The 25909-nt window shown below is 27.7% G+C and overlaps 1 protein-coding gene across 7 annotated transcripts in view; it reads left to right on the top strand.

Annotated features, from left to right (window-relative positions):
* Nucleotides 1-25909, top strand: part of LOC132919568 (potassium voltage-gated channel subfamily H member 2) — a 120732-nt gene that overhangs the window by 54083 nt on the left and 40740 nt on the right. For 4 of the 7 annotated variants that reach the window (XM_060981267.1, XM_060981270.1, XM_060981264.1 and 1 more), the window contains 7 exons: nt 11087-11230; nt 11469-11643; nt 11715-11820; nt 15769-15889; nt 16086-16157; nt 19623-19759; nt 25788-25868. In XM_060981267.1, coding sequence (XP_060837250.1) covers nt 11087-11230; nt 11469-11643; nt 11715-11820; nt 15769-15889; nt 16086-16157; nt 19623-19759; nt 25788-25868 — 836 coding nt within the window. The remainder of the gene's footprint in view (nt 1-11086; nt 11231-11468; nt 11644-11714; nt 11821-15768; nt 15890-16085; nt 16158-19622; nt 19760-25787; nt 25869-25909) is intronic. The other 3 variants (XM_060981265.1, XM_060981268.1, XM_060981269.1) reach the window with 3 other exon arrangements.

Raw genomic sequence — 25909 nt, 5'->3', positions numbered from 1 at the left:
TTATAACGTTATATTTTATGAATCAAACATTTATTACAAGGTTTAACGAATGGTATTTTAAATTAGAAATACGAATTTGCGCATATTCCAATATAGTTTTTACAAATATTTTAATTCTTATTTAAAATAAGTACTAAACTCGATTTAACATTACATTAGACTTCAGACATGGTTTTAATTTTTATTGTCCTTGTTTTGGTATCTTAATTTCGCGTCTATATTTTCGGTATCTCTCTATGACATTCAAAAGAAATAAATGCATTTCAATAATAATATGATTTTGATTACACGGCGATTTAGATAGGCAAATCAGGTACATCAGGTACGGCATTGTCAAGGTATCATTTTTTTCATTGGATACTACTACAACTATAATATGTTAAATGAATTATTTAAAAAACAAAAAAAAACTTCATGATTTAAATGAAAACATCTTGAAATTCACACTTGGTTTATTGTGTGTTTTAAAAAAAATGGTCTTTCACCTTGAAAGAATGAGGGTTTTCTCGAAAAATTCTCCGCGGATGAGAACGATATATTGATGGAAATACTACTGAAATAGACCGTGTAAGATTAAACTATCAGAGTTTTCATGCGTAGACGAAAACTCCAGTAGAACGGGTGCAGAAATTCACTGTCTAGTGTCTACCAATACAATTGACGTCTGGACCAGAAATCTACACAGACAGTGTCGTTTACAAAGTCTACGATGTTACGAGAACGCTACAAACGTATATCACTTAAAATAATATTATGTGTTAATAAGAATAATGAATTTACGTCAATATTCGAAGTCTGGAAAAAACTTAGGCTTATTTTCATTTTATAAATGTATTTCAAATTATGAAGGTCATAACTCATAATCATTCTAAGTTCGCCCATTGAAAATATAACAGCGTGTGCATAAAACATATTGGTTCTTGGTTAAATCAATTGTGGTGAAATTTTATTCGTTAACCATAAGTTTAATTTAGATGATTTAAGCGACTTTTTGTCGTCAAAAAATATCTTTAGAGTTATCTCAATAGAGCGTTTAAGTTCTAATTCGGCTTCTTGTATTCTCGATAAAAAAAAGCAGGACACAATATTATTTGGAGGATTACGATTATACGGGGTGTAAAATTTACGCGAATCGGATTTCCGGTCCCCAAGTCACAATTACCAAATTGTAGGACCCACATATCCACCCCTATATATCATGTATAAATTCAAGGTTCGTTGTGTCGACGAACGTCTCGAGTTTTTATGTAGGTAGGTAATAAAAAACCCACAAAATGTCCGACGGTGGCGCCGACTAACTGAATCGATACAAGAGTATTATGTACACGGACGTTAGGAATCGGTAAACTTAAGGGTGGATTGTTTTTTGTCCCCGAGTTTTATGCGTGACTATATGTGGAAAAAGGGTGTGTAAGGAAATGCATTTAAAACATATCAATGCTAAAGTGGATAGTAAATCGCAGGGATCTGAGAAATTATTGAGTTAAAAAAAATTATATTCGTTTATTATTATCATTTTTAAATGACGGTTAAACTGATATTTATCACTATTATCACATATAAAATAATATTCTATATTAATTGTAATCGTTGTGTATACAAATAATGACGTTTTAACATTTTGTTTAAAAATTAACAATAAGCATTTACATCATACTTATATCTATAAAATAAAAATTTTAAATGTTAAATAGAATATTTCTTGTAGGATGGTGGTCATATTCACTATAATAAAGTAGTTATAAATACGTATAGTGTACTTGTGTGTATCTTTATTTGAGTCGTGTTCACAAAACTAACATGCTATTATATATCATATCATAATATACACACACGATATATATATATACATAAATATAAGGGGAGTCATAGTAGATTTTCTAACCATTTATCGCAAAGAAAGACTTAAAAGTTTAGAAGATAAATAGATGTTTGACAATAAATGTGTTGAACACACAAAAAGTTTGATTGCAAAAGGGGGAAAGAAATCCACCCACCCACAATGTGTTCCAACACCGAAAAGATTATTTCTCGTGTTGTACAAGGAAAAGTCGTATTAGTGGGAAACAGCCAACAGGATTTAACAGGTTATACTTGTTTTCAACTTAACGTTCATTCTACAGGTATTTTGCTGATGAAATTTATTTATTCTATGTACAATGTTTTAAAATACCATTTAACATCCATACCATAATATTTTATAACCGACAAATTCATAAAATCATTACTTAACATGATACGTCAAACCATTAATACGAGTAATACGACTATTATTATTATTGTATTATTGTTTTAAATATGTAGAAACTAAATTGTTATATTACATTACTGCGTTCGACTTGGTTGTTTTCGTCAATAAAATTATTAAAATTATAAAATTACAAAATCCGTTAATTTTATACTTTGTTGTTGTTTTCAGTTATATTTGGAAGCTAAAAAGCGATGGTCGTAAAACAAAAATATACCCCAAATTCATATACAAAATAAAAGTTTAGGGTTTTACATCTGGATAATTTCTTTTATATTTTATTTATCGCTCGTTTTATGATACATCTGTGAACTTTTATAATATTTAGCCAATAACATAACACTGTTTAATGCGCAGTTGTAGCAAACACGAATGATGAGTAAGTTCTGTGCGACACACATCGAGTCAATATATAGTATCATAATATATTATTATACGGAATCTATATAGTGTATTATACTACAACGTTTAGATTTCATATATTTATAAGCCAATAAAAAAATATTCGAGTTATAGATGTTTCAATATTAATATAAGCGAGAATTTAATACAATAGTTTTAGATTTCTTATAGAGGTTAGGTCTTATTATAGAGGTACATTCAGATTTTCTTTTTCACTTTTATTGCAAATAATTTTCCACTTTCATTTTCGGCTATTACATTTTATATCCAAAACTATTACTATTAGTTGCTGAACTATTTTTCCATCTTTATCTTTATTTGTTTTTCTTGTTTAGACGTTGCTATGGCGTCTCTAATTTTAAATACAAATATATATATATATAGTTGCAGTGAGCCGCGTATAATTATTTTTCATTGCAAAATTGGCCGCTTTCTCAAATATTATTTTTTGTTAAAAATCTAATAAATTATAAAACCATATACTATAATATTTCCAAATTGATAACTTAATTAAAACATTAAAAATAAAATTAAAAATTATTAATCTATTTTTTAAGAGCATAACATATAACTGCAAAGTGAATGATTATTTTCATATATTAATTGCTTTTAACAAATTATTAAATCTTGTTATTGGTTCTGCCATACTGTGTATTACTTTGGATTTACTATAGATTAAGTATATTAAAAATATTTAATATCTATACGGTTTCACTTAAAATGTATTTCATATTTTAATTAAATATTTAAGGTATTGCACTATTCAAACATAAAATATATTTTAATTTAGTTATATGTTATCACAATGATTAGTTAATATTAATATTATTTTTTTGATTAAAAAATTTAATTTCGCTGAAATATTATTCGTTAAACGTACAATTTTTTTTTATTTCCGCCACCAACTCGAAGCTATAATATTTTAATTAGAGAACAACAATTTAATTAATCATTTGACATAAAAAAAAAGTAAATTTATGTTTTATGAATATTATTGAATTTACTTTTACCTATAAATGGTTTGAAACTATCGAGTATAATTAAAATTTTAATTTGTTACGAACTGTTTTTTTTTAGAATTAAATTATTATCAGTGGCAACAGTACTGTTAGCTAAACAACGATATTTTGATACATATGTATAATATGGTATTGTTATTTTTTGCTTCTTAACAAAACCATCAGTAACGATCGTATAATATATTATTTAAAAGTTTTGGCTTAATGTATTACGAGAGAAAATAAGCATCTTTACATTGACTTTAACCTAAAATATTATTGTTTCTATTTATATTTTATTATTGATCAAACAAACAAAAAAAAAAATGACTTCTGAATACTCTATTTTACACACGCGTTTGATGAAATTTATGGAGATTAATTAAAAACAAGCGAAAGGGATTAATAAAACATATTATGTAATAATTATTGTGTTATGGATAACAATAATTATTAATACAATTATAAATACCTAAACAATATTAAGCGATATTCGAAATAATAATATAATTACGTAGCATTAGTATAGGCGCTTTTATATTATTATATTGTACTATTCAATAAGTGATCAAACATAACCACTTGTATACTTGTCTCTAACGTGCTTTTGAACTAAATAGCTAATTTACATTAGTAAAGTTTACTAATTTTAATTTTAAGTATACCTATTTATTAATAGTTGCTCTATTGTTCTTCAAGTAGAAACTTTATCATTGTACTTGTAATTATATTCATACCTACTGTTATAAAGTGTCAAATACAATTATTAAACTATTTTAATCGTGCAAAAATAAACGATAAATAATATTATATGTTGCACCACTGTAGAGAAACAGCTATAAATTATTTAGAGCTGCGTAGTATTGAACTGTATACCACTAAACTCTTGACAAAATTTATTTTTTTTGTGGGTTATAGCAAAATATTTTGTTAATAGATCATGGATCTCGAATGATTTATAGCTGGACATAATATTTACTAGATACGATTTAGTGGATACTAGTTTACTATAATCTGTAAAAATCAGTTCAATTACTGTAATGTTATAATAATAATATATTACTTTATTTATTGATTTAAATTCTTAATATTCTAATGTAGAATTCTCACGCACACATTCGATTTTTAGGTTAAGTTTTGTATGGTTATTAATCGGATAATATTATATATTATTACATTAAAAAAAAATCCACTTACTACATTTCATTTATTTTTATCTAAACTCATATATTACATAATCTAATAAAAGCCGTGCTGTTGACGCCAATAAATCCTTATCTTTTGTCTCAACTTTTATATTAAACAAGGGTTTTATTCGTATTACACGATATTACAAAAAATTATTAAAAGACAGAAAGATGCAAATCGATAACTATAACAATGTTAATATACACATGTATTTTACATTTTTTAAAACGATTAAAAAAATATATACATATATCGGTTTCAAAATATGTAATTTCGCATATACATATATATATATATGTTTATAATACACATTGATCTACCAATCTAATAATGTTACATAATAATAATAATATGTGTTCCGTTAGATATTGGATTTACTCTAAACGAAACACTCAAAAACAATAAACTTGTGTGCGCACACATATATAATATAAGTGCATATGTTCATCACAAATTGGAATCGCTATGGTACTCCAGCAATACACATAATATTATAGTTGAAGAATCCTGCAGCAGCAGTTTCTGGTACGCAGTAGGCCAGACAATTTTTTTTCGTTATTTTTTCAACAACACGTGTTGTTCACTTCAACTTCTCGTTTTATGGATTTTACGATTCCGTTATGAATTCCCTATGTTTCAAAAACACTTTGAAATTATTGTTCATAGGTATACTATATTATATTGCGTATTTTAGAAAAACTTTTCAATACCATACATGAAACGATAAACGGTGTATTGGGCTTAGTATATATGTTAGAAATATAGGCATTGATATTAAATATATACCAAAAAATACAGGCATTAATAATATAGTGTAGTACAAATACTTTTATAATATAATATGGGTGCCTATCAAATTTATAAGTAAAAAAAAAGTAGACGACCTGTACAAGCTCTGCTGTACATTAGATCGGTTATATACATGTCGAGTGGGTCACTATTATGATGTTTAATTGTATAACCTATGAAAAACGATTCCGAGTGTAGATAGACTTATATCGCTAAATATAATAAAATTAGTGATATGCTTATTAATAATATAGCTATCAAAATTTAAAGTTATTTATTTTACTTTTAGTATTAGTGTAGGTTGATGTATGTTTTTGATATGCGTTTTTTTTAATTATACCGAAAAAAACCAAATCAGATTTGTTGATAGTTGGATTTGCTTAAAATTTCCCGTCTTTCATTCAATTTTTCAGATTACACATTTTTTTTTTACTTTTTACCTCTCCAAAGTACCAACTAGATCTGATTCGCTACCAGAAACCATTCTAATTATTAAAAAATCAAAGAATTTTTTTGCCCAAAACGTGATGGTAGATAAAAAAAAATGAAAACTCAGAACATTGTAAAATCAATACAGTCATCGCTCTGCATAGAATTTAAAAACAATTGAAACTTAAAAGCCACTTTAGAAAACGTTTAAAATTGTTATAATTTTACATCATTCTGCTTTAATGTAGGTACAATATTGTATTATTATAGAGATGTTAAATAATATTGTTTAAACTGTTGTTGATACGTGAAATCAAGAGTTATGAGCGATTTAACTGCAGTAGTATAACATACAATAACCGTATTAAAAAAGTATAATATTATTTTACGTTGTAATGATATTATAATATACGGAAGTAAGCGATTATATTATTGCGGTTGTAAGTACTCTGAAAAAAAAATATATCCATAAAAACTGCGATACTATTATTATTTGCGTCACGTATGTATTATTGTAAAGTAAAACGTTATGGCAAATTTTCATGCATGAAAAAAATAATATTTTACATTTTTATTTAATAAAATTGAATATTATCTTATTTTATTTTTCGCTGTGCCCTATAGTGGTCCAATAAAAATCTCTATTTCTAGGCTGACATTACAGTAACAGTTGTACAATAATGGAATATAATGCGTGCCTGTTTGTGCATAGGTATACGACGAGTATTGCAGCAGTTAAAAAAAAAGAGAAGAAGAAAATACGGCAAAGCATGCGAACAACGACTGGGACGACGACAAACGTCGAGCGTTTCTCTTAGGGGGTTATATTATGCGTTACGCCCGTTACACGGTGGGCGGCAGCGGCGAGAGACAAAAGTTTTCGCGTCCGGACGGAACGAATCGCGTCGGAAATTAAACGGGAAAGGACGCGAAAAATGAAATAATCTCCCTTTCTCGCCACGAATCGCGTTGTACGCCACTGTATTGACGTACGTATTATCTGCTAGCCGCAGCACGCGTATACGACTCAGTACTACACACACACAACAATATACGTACAAACATACATATGATACGTGTACAGGGTGTTAAACAATGCATGTTGATAACCCCTTCTCTCCAATCGTTCCACAAATATGAATATCTGTAAATTCTGGTTTTTGAAATTTTAAACTACCTGTTGACCACTTTAAAAATTATAGAGCTATAAGATCATAGTAGTGTCCTGCAACGTTATACATACTTTTTTTTTTTGGATAAATGATAAAAACTGCCACTTTTATTTAAAACTGTTAAAGAGACGAAATTTATTAAAAATATTATTGTATATAAAACAAAATAATTAGGACCAGAAGTTTTTGAGGTATTAATTCAATTCTATGTACTTTACATGATATTGGAAGGTTTAAATATGTGAGTTATAATGATTTAAAAATAATTGATTGTGATGATGAATATTAATTTATTAGTTATTAAAATTTTATAATTTGTTAAAATATTATCCGAATAAAATAAGTTCTGGGTTAAAAATCACATATTATATTTTATAATATGTCTTATTTGTTAAAGACCATTAATAAATGTGTTACTCAAAAACACTTCTTAATCATTCGAATTTTGATTTAGAAGTATCAACATTTTTGGAAAAATCATCTGCATAGAAATTTATTGTAAAAAAGTGTTTCTTGTTTTTGTATAGGACACTCCTTCAATGGTTAAAAACGTATTTTGAAATAAGGACTTTTGGCACCCACCTAGGTATAATATATCAACATCAAGAATATAAGAATCGTGGAAACAAGTAGTAGGAACATGGTTAGTGGATCACCCTGTATACGCGTAATATATATATATATATATATATGTATGTGTGTGTGTGTGTTCATTGCGTTTCCACCTAACTCCGGGCGGCCACCATTTTGTGTGTCGCTCCCCTCTTTCCACAACCCCCTCAAACGTTCTCGACTACTCCAACAAGGGTCTTTACACACCTGCCACGTACGTATATACAATACTTTACACACACACACACACACACACACACACAGGCATATATACGTATATTTCGAGCATAAAATACGAGCGTAATGCATTGCGTTTGCGAGTTTGTACATAATATTTTGTGCGTTGTGTGCGTGTGGTGGAAACCGATTATAAAATACGGCAAATAGGGCGCGCATAACGCGTGTAAGGTAGGCGTAATACGTATATTGTACATAGGTTATAGGTAGTCATATATAATATATATATGTGTGTGTGTGTGTGTGTGTGTATGAGTGAATACGGGATACGTGGTAGTCGCCTGTTTCGGGGCTGAAAAAAGCTAATATTTAACAGACCACCGCACGACCATGATCATAATTATACGATATTAAATTTTGACCACTCATCCGTTGTATAATTCGTGTTATAATAACGTACAATAGGTCATATACAAGGTGATCCGTTTAGGCGTCTCAACACTTATTATTTAACTTCGAAGAGTTTTAACGTTTTTGAAAAACGTATACATATATTTTTTTTTACCATTAAAAACAATATTTTTTAAAAAGCGGTTAGTATTTTAAATTTCTTATCATTAGTTTAATAAGTATTTTACTTTTTCGGACTAAATAATATTATATACTTGATTTAATACTACGAAGCGGTATATTATTTGGATTATTTCGCGATACATACAAATCAAATTTCGAACAAGTAGTAAATTATTATAGTTACAGTTATTCAAAGATTTGATGAGTTGAGTAGATTGGCATAAGAGTAACTCATAAAATGTTGATCGACCGTCCATTCATCAAAACTTTAAATGACACTTATAACTTATAAGTTATAACTAATAAACTAATCGTTCAAAATTCAATTCTATGTATCGAAGTCTACTTTTGAGATTCCGAAAAACTTTATATTTTGGAATATGAAATTAAAAATATGTATTGTCATTCAAATAAGTTAAAAATTGAATAAAAAATTGTAAGAAATATAATTTTTTTTTTTCAAACGTGTTTTAAAATTGCTCTTTAAGCAATGTTTTTAAATCGTCAACATTTTCGAAATAATTGTTTTCGACATATTTTCACGTGAACGGATCACCTTGTATAATAAATGTGAACTATTAACTTCCGACCCACAACGGCCGTTTATAATATTAAGTATTGCACATGACCACGCGATTAAATGGCATTTTGTGTATAATCGTTCAATTACGGTCGTCTTTAATACATATTATTTGCATGATCGTTGTATCATATTTAAAGAGAAATAATTGCCCATCTAATAAAAATATAATACCTACAGGTATTATCATATTATTCATATTATCGCATGTACGTCAACATTATCGTGCGATAAAAACCTGCAATGGTGGTTATATAGTAGGGGACGATCTCTCCCTTAGCTTGTGTAAAAATATAAATACATTAAACACTCAAATAGTTATATTATATTATAGTTTAAAAAACATTAAATATTTACCATTTAAATAAAAAATAAATTCATATAATATATTGTAGGTATAAATTATTAAATATACAACGCACATTAACGGGAAAATATTTGGGATGTATTTATGTGTATAATATAAATGTAAAATATTTTTGCCAACCCCCCCCCCCCATAGGTATGGTTAGGTACGGCTTGTCAAGAACCGTTTACGATAAAAACGTTAATTGCGTATATCGACGCAAATAATAATAATATGATGTGCAGTCAGTGGTCAAGTGGACTAAAATAAATGGAGGGAGTAGTTGGGGGGGGGTGATATTTTATGTAAATTAAAATAAAAAATAAAACACAGGAGTCATCTTCATCCACCACTATGTGCAGTAATTTAATTGAACGATCGCGAACGGTATTAAGTTTATTATAAATCCGTTAAACCAACTCCGTTTGACGTGTAAAACTTAGTGTTTATTATATTATATTATATTGTTCGTGTGCTATTGTAAAACATTAAAGTGACATAGAATTGAACACAAAACGACTACCGCTAGATGTTATGTTATCTTATGAAAATAACCAGCTTTTTATTCTTACTCAGTCGGAAATTTATTTTAAGCCAGTTAAAAAAAGAAAAAAAAAAGAAAAGAAGAAAAGTTTATAAATGTACACAGCTTTAATTTGTACCTACTTCAAAAATCATAAAAATAACATGGATATTTTCGTTCTTTCTTTTTCGATGTTCTATACGAAATTTAAATCTTAAGTACAAGTGACGAACAACTTGTTTTATATACATTTTATTTAAAGATCGTCAAAATTAAAAAAAGAATCTTCTGTAATTATTATTATAAATAATATTTAACGTGGCGTCCATTCTTGATATCCCGATTATAATGAATATTGTGTACGCCATCCATTATATTGGTATCGTTTTAAAATCGATATTTTATTTCATTCTACAGTATCAGAGTAAGAAATCTTTGTTTTATTTAATTAAAAAAAAATGTGTAGGTATCTATACATTTATTTTTTTTTCACGCGCAAATTTTAATTTTGTTAGATTGTTTTGAATATTTTATTTGTCCAATTTATATAAAAACATTTAAACGGAAATGAAAAATACATACAATTCGAAAACTATTGAATTTCCCAATTATTATTAGAGACGATATATTTCAATGATAATAACGGAATGGCATACATTCTTAACTACGTGTAATGAATTTACGAGAGCCAATATCGTTCTGTTTAACATTGGAAACGTCTGAATTTATCGTCGAAATAGAACCGAAGACTGTCGTGGTATTTTTGCCAAAATTCGATAAAACGATATTAGTAGTTATTAACATTAAAAACGGTTTTATTTTTATTGTTCTCTTTGGATGAGGTTGATGTACTATGGAAAGGTCGTATTGAAATTTATGATCGTGACCTTTAGAGTTGTGCCAAGAGTTTATAAGCCAAAAACACCGTATAGACATAATATAATGTTGTTAAAATTGCTATGCGTTTATCCTGTATATGATATCAAAATATAACGTGTGGCATTGTAATTTGAATATTTAAAAAATATGTCTTCTTATTTTGGTTTCAGGTTCGAAATTCTTGTGCAGCGAGGTCATCGCCCCTGTGAAGAGCGAAGTGGATGACATATGTTTGTACATCATCAACTTTGAAGACCTTACGTCTCCCCCATCGCCAGTCGAACAACCGGATCCGGCATCTAGACTGAGTAAATGTAATAATTATAGACGCTTTGTAATACGATATGACGTATGCACGTTTGTGTGTGTATATCTGGTTTTAGCGTATTCAAATAATATGTTGCTGATGACCGTTTTATATGAGTGTTTGGTTTTTGCATAGTTATGTTCACGATATACTAAAATGATAACAACTATTTTTATATGATTTCGATTACTCTGTCCGTGGCAGATTGCGAAAAATCTAATTATGATTTTGTTTTGTAATTTCAGTTGACAGGGCCAGACAGTCGTTTCGACAATCGTTGCGGATGAGCTCGTTTCGTGGTCGCAATGCGAGGCAGTCGGGTCGTCTAACGCCACTTCCTCACGACGACGAATACGACGAGGAAAGCAGCAGCACACACCTAAAGACCCCATCCACCCCAAAAGCACCGGACTCGTTGAGGCAAGTCAACTGTTTTTTATTATTATGATTTCTTGGTGCGATTCTGAGATCGAAAATTGTTTTCCTTGCAGTTTGAAGACAGCAGCGGCCGAGAGCGTCATCACATCGACGACGACGGCCCGCGTCGAAGACGAGACTACCAGCCCTCGGCCTCTATTTGTCCGACCCGAACCCCAAGTGCGTTTTGATCCACGTTTACATTCATAATAATAGTATATTATTGGTCCTATATTCGCAAATATTGAATACTACCCACGGTGTTTAACGATACATAGGATAACGTTATTTCTAGAACGATTAAGCGTTCGGAATTTTAATTTACTTTTTCTTACGCAATATACTTCTACTATGATCTACAAAATATTATGTTTATTTGCATACTATTTTTGTATTCGACGTGCCTTCCATTGTCTTACATTATTATGTTTTTATTTAATACGTACAACGAGTTTTAAACTAATCAACACTTGTTACCTTACAGTGCGTATTATGTACGAAGTATACTACAATTATATAAGTTAAAAAAAAAAAAAAAAATAGTGACCGTTTTTTTTTGATTTTAATAATAAATACTCAGAATCTAAAAGCACCATAATATATAATATTGTACAGATTATGTTTATAAATAGGTGATTATAATTTGACATACTTGATAAAATAATTTTATAATTAGAATCAGAGTTAAATTCCTTTAAATATTAAATTTCATTGTATAATATAATTAAAAATAAAAGATATATGATTATAAATTGAAATATTTTAGAGGAAAAATATTTTTGTTTTAAAAACAAAATGCTTTTTCACAATCTGTAACAAAATTTTAAGTTAAAATGTAAAATAAATTGAATAAAATGTTTAAATAGTAAAGTATATAGTATGGGGTTGTGATTTTAAATAATATATGTATAATATAAAAAAAAAATTAGTAGGTATAAATGGTATAATATTATATTATGTTGTATACTTATTTAATTACTGCATTTATAATGTGTGTACACATATAATAACGACTCGCTTTATGTGTATTATTACAAAAGATTAACGTAGATAGGTTTTATATAAAATATGTTCTATTGACGAAAAAGTATAATGTAATCCATTATAAGGTTTAAATATTTTTTCACTTGTAATTAAAAAAACAAAAAAAAATTGAAATAATGTTTAAACATAAAATAAATTATGTTGTTTTTTATGCAATTTTTTAAGAGAATAAACTTCATTGTCAGGGTATATATACTAATGACTTTTCGGTGTAAAAAACTCTCGTATATAGAGTAAAACGTTTATAGACTACACGCACACACGCGTATACAAAACAAGATTAATGTATCTATGCATTGGAGATTCTAAAAAAAATCGGGAATATTTATACGAAATTGTAAATATTTTTATGTTTAAAAACGTGCTTATTTCGAGGATTTTTATTTTAATATTTAAATGAGTCCATTTTGAGAATGGGGTAAAAATCGCGTAACCTTCTTGCCGAAGTTTGTATGATAAAATCCACATTGTTAGGGTATTTGGAATAGTGCCGTCTGGTTGTATATATGCATAATGGTTTAATTTTAATGCTACACTAGTGAACTAGCTGTAAATGGGTCGAACGAGTTTCTTTTTCGTCTACTACTATTATATTATATGCGTTGTATTTCGTTGTATTTTTCTCTTATGTAATAATTCCCTATTGTTTGATCGAACACTAAGTCGTAAAACAATTCCGTCATAAAGATCGTGAGGCTTTGTGAAGAGAGACGCAAACCCCTATAAATCCCCTATACACGTTTCTATAAAATCCACGTAGGTGATATAAATATATATATATATAATGCACTTTTACTCGATGACAAAAAAAAAAAAAAATGATAACAGGTCGTGAAAATGGTATATAATATGACACATAACTCATAATCAGTTCTGCGGCCATGTGATTACATTTACTCGTATATTCAAAAAACTAATGCGAAAGATTTAAAATACTGCCAAGTCTTGACTATTAGGTGTCAAATATCAAAATAAAACGCGAATAATTCAAACTAATGAAAATGTATAAAATATATATTATTTTTTATGTGAAAAACGTGTTCATGTTCAAACACACATTTAGTCATATTATCATAAAAAAGATATTTTGTACTTGAAATATAAATTTAATGTCAGCAGATTACATATTATATTTTACTTCACCTTATCGGAAAATCTACAGCCTTAAATACAGTGATGCAATAGGTATAAAATATTATGCAATAAATATCGCAAACTATAAGTATGTACGAATATATAAGACATTTTTTCATAAAGTATCAATATTATGCAAATTATATTGCAAAGTATAGCTGTACGTTACCTATAAGGCTATAAAAGATAAAGTTTTTAAAATATCCAAGTTAAAATTAAAAGATTGGACCTGACCTCAAGTATAGATCTAAATTATTATTAGAGATAGGGGGTGAGAAATACAATACGTATGTACATTACGCATTCTATTTCTTAAAAATATACTGATTGGGTATTTAAAGGGCGTATTGTACAATATTTCCTAGAATGCTTGTTTCAGACAATACCAAAATGAGATCGCAAATATTATGGCGACGACATACTGTTTCAAAGAAATTATTGTAAAAATAATAAAATTGAATATGCCTTACTAAAAAAAAAAAAAAAAAAATAGCGATGAAATAGCAAAAGTAATTAAATTTGTACAATCATTTCGGGATAGAAAAGCGGGTTAGGGAAAACGAGTTTTTGAATTTGACTGCAGTATATAAAAGTCTTGTATAATCTCCGAATGAAATCGATTTTTATTTTCGGCGTCTGAAACCGTAAAGGTGAAATAAAAAAAAAGCTATTCGAATAAAATAAATCCGATTTATAACATTTATTTTAAGGACCGACTACGGTTGGCATGGAGAATGACCGTTATTCAGAATAGTATGTACCATGTGCACACATTCTATTTTACATTCGAATTATTCCTCGTGGAGAATAAGGACAACATGAGGCTTAGTATTATAACATTTAATAACTCATTTTCGAAGTATTTTAGTTAATACAAATACTATTTTTATAATATGCATGTACAATTTAAAAATGATTTGTCAAAAAATAATTTTAAATATAAACCTCATATGTTTTATAGTTTTTTCATCTATTATAAAAAAATCGTCAAAAATCACGGTGGAATAATCAATACGTGTATTTTTTGGTTGATTGAAAAATTGAGTACTTAAATTTAAAGTGAACACTGCACCACGAAATGTTACGTGTAATTAATATTGTATTTACATTAAATCAGATGTACACGCGTTTGTACAATAATATTGTATTATGGTCGCTTAAATACAAAACAAACAACCACTTTATCGATATGCAGCAGCGCGTTAGTATACAACACAATATTATTACTATACGCACTTTAATTTTGAACGAATTTTTCGTGAATAAATGTGTATAACGTGCGTAATGTACGAGTGATGAGGATAAAATTCGTTGTACCGTAACTTCTACGTATATTATAATAATAATTATATGATACGATACATTATAAATATATTTTGCGTAAACAAAATATTATGTCGTATACAACTTAATCTAACAATTTCAAGGAAACTTTTCAAGCGCTTAAATATATCATGTTGCACGTATAACGATAATATAATAAAGCACCTTACGTACAGATATGGTCCCGCGGTCCGCGATGAACTTACAGCGTACACTACGGCATCGCGCGCGCGGGGCCGAAGACCGGAATAATATTTGTGCGATATGTTAAGGCCATAATCTCACCCAGCCCCGACCCACATAAAAAATGAAAAAATAAATGTCTTCATACCGTGGGATGTCCTGCGGTATGCGTGCATTATAAAACGACATGTGCGCCACGTATATTTTGCAAAAATAAGTACTGAAATTTGGCTTGCAAAGGAGGAGCCGAACGTCGGTTGTTTTAAATAAACATAATATAATATATAATATCACGATATACCTATATACTATTATACTCATAGTAATAATATTATGTACGCACTGCAGTTTATATAACATTTCAAAATATACGATGTGTGTGTGTGTGATTGTGTGTGTGTGCGTGTGTTTATGGATATGCGTGTGTATGTGCATTCATTTTAGATCAGTCAACCCCACAGGACACCCGAACCTAACCCTTCGCCGCCGCGGACGCCCAATAAATCTCCAGACCGAAATCCGTCGTTCGGCAGCCCACCCGCACGATCCAACACCGATTCTGTATGTAAGTACGTCATATAATAATGTACATTACCAGTTCATATACGAAAACTGTAATATTTTGTGTTTCGATGCGTTGATTTTTTGATTTTTTTTTGTTGATTTTTTTGACTTTCTTGTTTTTATGTATTTTCTATATTGTGTGTCTATTGCGTTTAACTACCGTTTGTGTTCATCCTTCGCATGGTTTGCTGCTATAGTGGCGTCGCGCGTTGAAAAGGACCAATTCCAAAGACAGAAACGACCACACACTATCGATATCATTACCGAAGGTATAAAAAAACGATAATAATAAGAAAAAAAGCGAATAAGACGCCACAATTAATTCGTTAATAAAAAAAAAAAAAAAAAATACTAACAACGACTTTAATTATATAATATTATAATATAGCGAGTAGTTAAACTAGAAGTGTAGTAAACATGTTTCATTTTAGCATACAATAGTGTACTATTGCTGTTATTTTATTATAGTTGAACTTGTTCTTAAAAAAATTCCTGCGTAATATTATTTTAATGATTTTCTATAAACGCATTTTTCAATGATTTAATAGCATTTTGACTGTTTTTCACGCCTATAATAAATACGTAGCAAAAAAAGGTTATTTGCTTTTTTAGAGTGGAACTTCAGTAGATAATAATAATACATATATTACCATAGCTTTCACATTAATTATATTTAGTAGAAAAAGTTAAATATCAAAAATATTTTGTTTGGTATATTTTAATAGTTTTAAATAACAGGCTTAAATTTTACTGTAGGTATGTAACTTTATTAGTTATAAACTTTATGATGAAAATATTTTAATTTTTCAAATAACTCCAGTTATGTTTAATTTTAATTTATTACTATTTTTCTAATAGTGGTAGTTCATAATGTTTTATTTTTTAAATATAAATAATTAAAAATGTATACAATGATCATTCACAGTTTTTTTTTAAGTACCTATTTGGTACGGAAATTCCATTTCAACAATGACTAAACTATACTTAGTAATTATAATTGAAATGTAGAGACTGTAGAGTCTTAAATATTATAGCTGATAACATATCACATAAACTATAGAATAATAATATGTGCTCATAATTTATACATTGTTTCAAAATGCCGACTTTTTTAGTTTGAATTTACATTTGTCTGATTTAAAATTAATTTACTCTAGATAATTAAATAGCGAACCATACGCTCGATAATAATTTAATTTTGAGTAGTTTTATTTTACAGACGAAGTCGCTCAAATTGATCACTTGGGGATTAAAGTAAAGTGAACTTATATCATATTAAAATATGATTAATAATTTTAAAAAGAACGATCTTATAAAATATATCTATTCTATAAGATCGCATATAAGTGGATTTTATCTTTCACGTTCTTATATATCTTATATTATGTACCTATTATAAAGAAAAATGTAACTTTGCATATTTCGTTTTAAAAAATTAAGAAATGAGTAGAGACAGTAGAGTGGTTTATCCAACTAATACGATTATGCAATGTGTGACAGACATAAAAAATAATGTTATAGGTGATAAATAAAAAAAAAAAAATGTAAATTTCCATTACTATTATTATTTTATTTTATTACTGTTTTAATTTTTAAAAGTTTTCAACTTTGTGACAATAATTTGTGCGGCATGTTATTTTAAAACAGTTTTTCTTCCTAAATTTAATTATGTTTTATAAAAATATTACAATACACCAGGAAAATGATAAATCGTTTAATATATTAGTTATATTACTGCCGAAAACTTTAATGTTTGAACGATTAAAATAAATATTATTAACTGCGTGTTGAATGCGAGCATTTTTATTTTAACAAAATATTCGAGTGGTTCTAGTCCATTTAGATTACATTATTCTGTTGACAACAATAGGTATTATGTTAATCAATACTGCATAAATATTAAGCAGCAACTAATGTAGTGGATACTTAATGGTTAATATAATACTATATTGTAATAATTTTAAACCATGTGAAATATTAATAAAATATAAATATAAATATTAAATAAAAATGAACTACTTAAATATTTTTTAAAAATGAGTACGAATACAAGCATTGTTTAAGTTATTATTCAAAAAGTATGTCCATTGTGTACAAGAAATATATGACATATTGGCATGTACTATTGTACTAAGTGTGTAGCTTAAGTACTTGCATTGTACCTATAGATAGTTTGTAAATATTAAAAAGTAATATGAAATAATAGAATAAAATATAAGTATAAAATTAAAAATAATAATACATTAATCTATTTATTAGCTATAAGATTTGAATATTATTTAATTTATCATTTGTAATAAACTAATAATTTTTTGATTTATTAGTTACTGTAGCATACTATAAATTATTGGTTAATTATGCATAATGACGTTATGATTTGAATTTATTTATATAATCCTTCAATGTTAGTTGGTATTATTAATATTTATAAATTACGATTATGGCCATGTTTACTATAGATCATTTTATTATACGTAAAATACCATTCTTAAAATGTATTTAATGAGCCTAATAGGATGGAAAATAAGGAAGTGATGAGAGGATATAAAAGTACTATTAGTTTTCTTTTTCTTGTCCACACTCAACATAACAAATATGCATTTAACAGAATTAATTTTGTGTTTTTATATAGCTTTAATATTAGAGTGAAATGACCTATTATCAAACGTAAAGTTAAACATATTATATAATAAATTACATTTTAATTTATTTTAATTAATTTTAATTTTAAATCAATGTATGACTATATTTTTAAATTTTAATATTTTACACAGTTAAAAACGTATAACACACTTTAAAATGTAAGCATCAATAAAACCGTATCAGATACCCAAGATAATATTTTTGTCATAGAATTTAATAATAGATCAATTTATTATACTACTATATTATAATATAGTATTCAAGTTAACAACTCAGAATTTTTATTCTGCTAAACGTAAATTGTATATACGTTATGTGGGTAAGAAAAGAGAAAACTATATACAGATGATATCCGCGTAAGGTTTAAACATAGGTATTTTAATATTGTTTTATATGTTTAGTTGTTACCTAACTGTCATAAATACATAATATGATACTATACTATACAAATACAATAGAACTGAACCTATAATATATTTATTGAGAATGAAATATTACCTATAGATATAACTCTAAAACAAATAAAATTTAATTATACCTATGAGAGTAATTCTATTTTTTTAAAACTTCATTAATTTATTCACAATGTATTCAATGGATAATATTATTATACCATTACGTTTATAGTACAATTCTATTTTTGATAAATATTTAAGTTTTAAGCACATTATCATGTTGGGAATTAATATCGACTTATAGTACGTTCATTAAATACAGATTAACACGAAGGAAATAGAAATTTAAATTCTAGGACTTCAGAGTTATTGTTCAATGAAATTATTTAATAATTATTTGTACTTTCTTCCACGTACTAAAAAACATTCTATCATATAATGTAATAAAGTCACAAACCACTATAAAAAGATGTATATTTGATCTTAGCTTATTTGTGTATGGCTTTTTTAAATATTTGTTGTGAAATATTTAATGGTAAGTTTAAAATCTTACCAATTATAATTAGCAGTTTAACGCATTTAACGTAAACACAAAACGCACATAACTTTTGCCCGTAAAAAACATTGTTTTTATTTTCCCATCTCCAGTATTTTTTTTATGAATTATGGTGAATATTAATTAATGGGATTTTGTAGCCTACAGGAGCCATTTTACTGGCAAAAGTTTTCCGAATACGTCATCTGAAACCGACTTGCAGAAGTACAACACGTCAACGCTATGGGACCATTCTACGTCGCTGGGAAACCTGGCAACGGATAGCTTGAAATACAAAGTACGTGAAAATAATACGATTACAAGCTATTATTATTATTATTTTTAAGGGTTTGAAATAATAATAATAATAATAATAATAATAATAATATATTCAACAGCAGCCGCTGAAACGATCGAATCAATCAACGCGAGTGTAAACGCCATCACCGCGGTTTTGTCGCTTTAATTTCCCAAAGACATTTATCTACCCACTTTTAATTTAATAATAATATATAAGACGGTGTATAACTCCTTTATTATTATTATTATTATTATTATTATTATTCTACGAACCAAACAATAACGTAATTTATTATCAATACCGCTTTTACGTGATACACATTTTGTTTTTCACACGATTAACGAACATCGCAACTATAGAACTCGCAATAGAAGCTGAGTAAATTTTTATTTCTGATAAATACGTTTTACATCGTAATATAGTTTATAACCAACAGTATTTTACTCTGAGTGGGCGTATGATATAATACAAAATAGAATAGAAGTATAGATCCGTTTTGCACGTAGGTGTCATCATAAATGATGGCTGTTAGAATTTATTCAGCAGACGTATTCCACTAAGAGTATATTTTAAAGATAATATATATTATAAAAACAAAATATGTATTCGTAATACTGCGGTTGACATAGAAGGAAGTATACTCCATAACTTCAATAATAGAGGAAGTATACATTATGTGTCATCTGTATTAAAATCCTATATTTATTCTCAAATCACCAAGAACTGACAATACATGCACCTCCTACCTGGCTTAAGTTAGATTTTGTAGAAAAATTAATGCGTTACTTTGCGAACACCGTTTAAAAACCAATCGGTTATTGAATTATACCCATGTATTGCACTAACATTTACCCACACTACGAATTGTGGGCACATATTAAGGTACAGTTTATAATATAGTTACTAAATTCCTTTAACTATATATATGCTATATTACCTAATGAATGTGTATATATTATGTATAAGTAAATAATTTTGTTTTTATATTTTGAGTAGATATTTAAGTTTTGTTTCTAACAACACTAGAACAAGATTATGAATATACTAATAAAAACTTAATTATTGTACCGATATAACAGTGCCTAATATTTAGTTTTGCAATTATTCACGTTCTATTTTTGAATTGTTTATGTGAAATAATAAACTATTAATATCTTTTTTATTTTGTGAGATTTGTTATAATAATTTTATGAGATATTGGAAAACAATTATAGTGGTTAATAATATTAATTATGTTATATCTTAGATTTTTATTTTAAGTAAATCTAATTAAATCACGTTTGCAAAAGCTATGGTTTTAATAAAGTAGTAAACTGAAGATTATTAACCTTAAAATAATGTTTTTTTTTCGTTGAAAAATATAAAACATTTGAAAAAATCATATATTTTATATCTCCCTGTTTGTTAATATAACGAAAAAACGTATATTTAACATTTTAGTTAGTACATTTTTTATCATAGGTTATGTCATGGGTTGAGATTGGCATAACCCCAACAATTTAAATACCCACTCAAAAATTAAAATAATAATAGTAGTTTTTTATAATATCAATTGACTCATTTTGTGTAGAAAGACTTTTATTCTCCTCTTAATAATCAATCAAATATCCATCTTTGGTTACGCCACGTATTGGAAATCTACGAACTGTATTGAAAATCTTACAAAATACTGAGTCAAATTATTTTCTCTCGAAATCGATGTAACAGTATGTCGTGTCGTTTTCAGTTCAAATATTTAGAAATCTATTAAAACCTTGGTATTATTATTATTATTATTTACGATTGAGACTTATATTTTATGCACTTATGTTTTGGCATGAGTAGGTATATATAGTATTCTCGAAAGTGTATACAATAATAGTACAATATAATAAATCGTATTATAATATATAGGTATAAACATACAATACACCACACTTACAAATGTATAGTTCTTTTTTCGGGTTGACAGTTTTATCACTTCGCATTGGCCTGGCGCGCGAAACGTTTTAAGAGTAAATAATAATATATTATATAAGCAGCTGGACGTTGTTAGATAATCATAATATTATATATCACAGAAGTTTGCTGGATTGAAATGTAATGGACGTTTTCGGTAGGGTAAACATAATAATGTTATAATGAGAAGTGAGAAAACGTAAAAAAGAAAAACTCGAGTAAAGAAGTGCGTACGGCTTATATACGAAAAGAAATATCTATATTGATGCCCGAGCTACGTTGAACGGTGTATGGTGGAGTGAGGGAGAGGTGAGAAGGGTCGACATCCTTTTCTCAAAATGAATAAACGTCGTCGTTAAAAAATCGCACTTCTACTTTTTTTTTCTTTCCGACATTGTTAACGATTCATGACCGGCCTAATGAACGCGTTTCTCTGTTATTTGGTACTCAGCCAAAATATATCCACACACTCACACACACACACACACACACACACACACACACACACACACACACACACACACACACGAAATAATAACGATGCGCCTTTCAATCACAATTTGTGTTCTGGTATTATTTTTCATATAATATATAGATTGCAGTATCGCCATTTTTCTTCTTCTTCTACCCGTTCCATTAAGTTATTATGTTTAATTTTAGACGTTATACCCACCGTATATATAATCTTTTCTCCGTAGGAACGATATAACATGTACTAAATATATGCTATTATTATATGTATATATAATAAAGTAGTGTTCAGCAGATCTGAGAATAATATATGACGTAGTTATCTGGCGTGACACTAAAACGATAACATCGACTGACGTCGCAGGTGGGTATAGAAAAGGATATATTTCTCCTTCTTCTCGCGTACTGGGTTATAGGGGAAGTTTCACCCGATATATTGTGTTGACATCATGATGGACATTTTAACTCAGAAAAAAATGCAAAACGAAAATAATGAAATCAGTATACAATAGTGATCGTCGTAGAAATACAGTTATTATGAAATTATTATTATCCGAGTAATAATATACAGAGCGGTTCACCAAACATGTTTATCCTCATTTTCTCTTTAATAATAAATGTAATAAAATTATTATTTTTTGAATTTTTAAGTATGCTTTAGGACTATATTTTCTAGTACTTAGATTTTTTTACATAATTTAAGGAGTGTCTTATGGCGATACAACCTTCTTTTTTCATATGAGAACAAACATAATTTACTATAAATCACGAAGCAGATTTTTTTTTTTTAGAAACCGTTGATGAGTTTAAACCGAAGTTTAAGAGAAAGTTTTTGAGTTATTAAAACGTATATACTGAAAATAATTTTCCTTAAAAATTGTTTTAAAAAACTATAAAATACAACAAATATTTAATCTTGTAATTATTTTATTCAGACAATGTTTACAAGACATAAAATGTTGATAGATTAACTATACTGTAATTTTCAAATCAATTTCCAAGCCATTATCATAGACTTATTATTCTTAGTAAACAAAATTAAATAAATTAAGCATTTCTGTTTTAAATTTCGATTTAAATAGATAATTTTTTTTTAAGAATTCTAAAAAATAAAATTTGAATAAATTCTTTAATAAACGAAAAAATATGAAATCATATTCATTCATGTTCAGAGTACAAACAAATAGTCTCATACTTTCATTGTAGCTGTATTATAATGAATTATAACGTGATGCTCCAAATTACGTTATTTCATGATCTAACAATTTATAACCTCAAATCTCAATGAGATTTAAGTCAAAAATAATCAAATTTTAAAATATAGCTTTTAATTATTCTTGAGAGAAAATTTCTGTTCGAGGATTAAAGCAATTTTCGAAATACTGTCATCTATACACTGTTAGTAGATAGTAGTCTTTGCTGTCACCAAAATCGCGCGAGTTTTAGTGGGTAGAATTCCTAAATTCACGAAACCGACAACAATTTAGCGCCAAAACACGTCTTCTATAATAAAGTCTCTCTGAACATACTTTATATAAAATAAAATTATCGTGGAATACCGTCACTTATTATTATATAATCATGGGTGAATAGGTACTTTTTTGCTTTAGAAAAATGTTTCAAATGCTATAAATGACAAAATTGCACAAATATTTCACCACATAAGACGCTCGCAAATTATAAAAATAACGCAACGAATTTGCTCAACATATATACACGTATATCAATAATAGAAACTTTCTCTTAAATAAAATTTGTAATAGCATTTACTATTTATTATATTATAGGTACAAGTATAATACTAGCATAACATAATACACAATTTATGTATTTAATTTTCTTGATAATATTTACTAAAAAAAAAAAATTGGAGCACCTTCCTGGGCTTCGAGATCATCAACATTTATGACCTACGACCCTTGTAGGTTCATTCACCTTTGAATTAATATTATTGTATATTCGGCCTTCTTCTAATCGTCGCAGACTTCATACAAGCTTAATACTAGTTTGAAATAGTTTACTACGATGTTCCGCAGCAACTCGTAAAATGAATAATAAACGTATCTACCGTACATAATAAAATAACAGTAATTAGGTTTTACTCTCGCGATATTAATATTATTAATACTATAGTATTGAACAATTATCGACTTACACGTGAATATTTAGACACACGGTTTGAATGATTTATGGACGAAAATAATTATTTTACACTGTTGAAATTTAATAATTATGATAACAACTGAGTTTCGCAAACCTGTTTGAGAATATTATGAATATACTTATAGAGTTATGATATTTTTACAATTTTAGTATTTATTAATCTTTGTTTCGTAATTTGTAAAAATTGTTGGTATATAATAAATACTAGATCCAACATTATATCAGCGCTACTTTAAATTTTAAAGAACTGGTGTTATATATATTTTATCAATTAAAAAACAAGTATATGTATTTGCTTAGTAGTTTCTTGATAAAAATATCACCCCAGTACACTCTTTAAATGGTAAAAATCCTAAATTATTGAAAACGTGGTCCTTGATTTTATTTAAAATTATTCCAAAAATCAAAATTTTAATACATTTATTAAGACAAAATAAAAAAAATGGTGGTGAGCATGCTCGGTGAATAATCCTGTACACATAGACAACATTTATTTTTGTACGCGCTCGTCCTTTATTTTTACATTATACTTGTTTAAAAGTAATATTATGCTTGTACTGTATAAAATCTGTATAACGTCTCACTTGATTTATATTCACCATCAGTTTTGTTCTTAAGTTGAAACAACGCCGTACGATTTTCATTTTAAACTTAATTATCATGACCTACCTTCGTTTTGTTTTACGATCTATTACATTCGAGTTGGATTTGAAACGTTTTGTTCATACCATTTTACTGAAAATATATTTTTCATTACAACATTAATAAAAAACGTTTATAATATTTTATACACTCGACTTTTGTACCTACTATTTACAATCATCGCGAATACTACAACGATACTTGATGAGTATTCATATTGATTAAATCTTCACTTTTTATATTCATTTTCCGTGACCAGGTCATTAAACAGTCATATTATTCGATTCTTTACACTCTAAATTAAAAATAAATATGCCTTATAGTTACCGTTACCATTAAATATTACGCGGGTATATATTTTATTATACCTCTCACATAAATTCACCTAATATTATACATTTTAGATAATTTGAAATAAGACAGATGAATATATTATAATAGTATAAGTCGATAAATGTTTGAGAACATATTAATGAATTACGTAGATAGGATGTGGAATTAATTAATAACTGTATCGTAAATATGATATTATTATTATTTGGTTAACGTGTTGGATTCATTTTTTCAATGTTTATTTAATCTGTAGTGCACGTTGTGAGTATTGTAATAGTGATTATTGCTTGGCATTTTTGCACACACAAGATTCCTATAATACTTATAAATCATTTTTATACGCCTATCCTACCTATACCGAAGACCACATGTTATTACATTATTATATCATACTATAATAATCGCCAGTATTTAGACACGCAGCAACGATGATTTAAATAACGTGATGCTACTTCCGTTGTTCAATATTGTGTTCCAGTATTCCATCCAAGACAATGGGTCAGCAAAATTCTTTCAAGGCGCTCTACACACGCCGAACATGGGAGAAAAAGTGGCTCAGGTAAAAAATTCAATATAATAATATTTATTCATTGTTTTATC

Source organism: Rhopalosiphum padi, chromosome 2 (genome assembly GCF_020882245.1).
Source record: "Rhopalosiphum padi isolate XX-2018 chromosome 2, ASM2088224v1, whole genome shotgun sequence".
Taxonomy (NCBI): Eukaryota; Metazoa; Arthropoda; class Insecta; order Hemiptera; family Aphididae; genus Rhopalosiphum; species Rhopalosiphum padi.
Note: the sequence above shows the minus strand (reverse complement) of the source record. Positions and strands in the feature narration are given on the sequence as shown.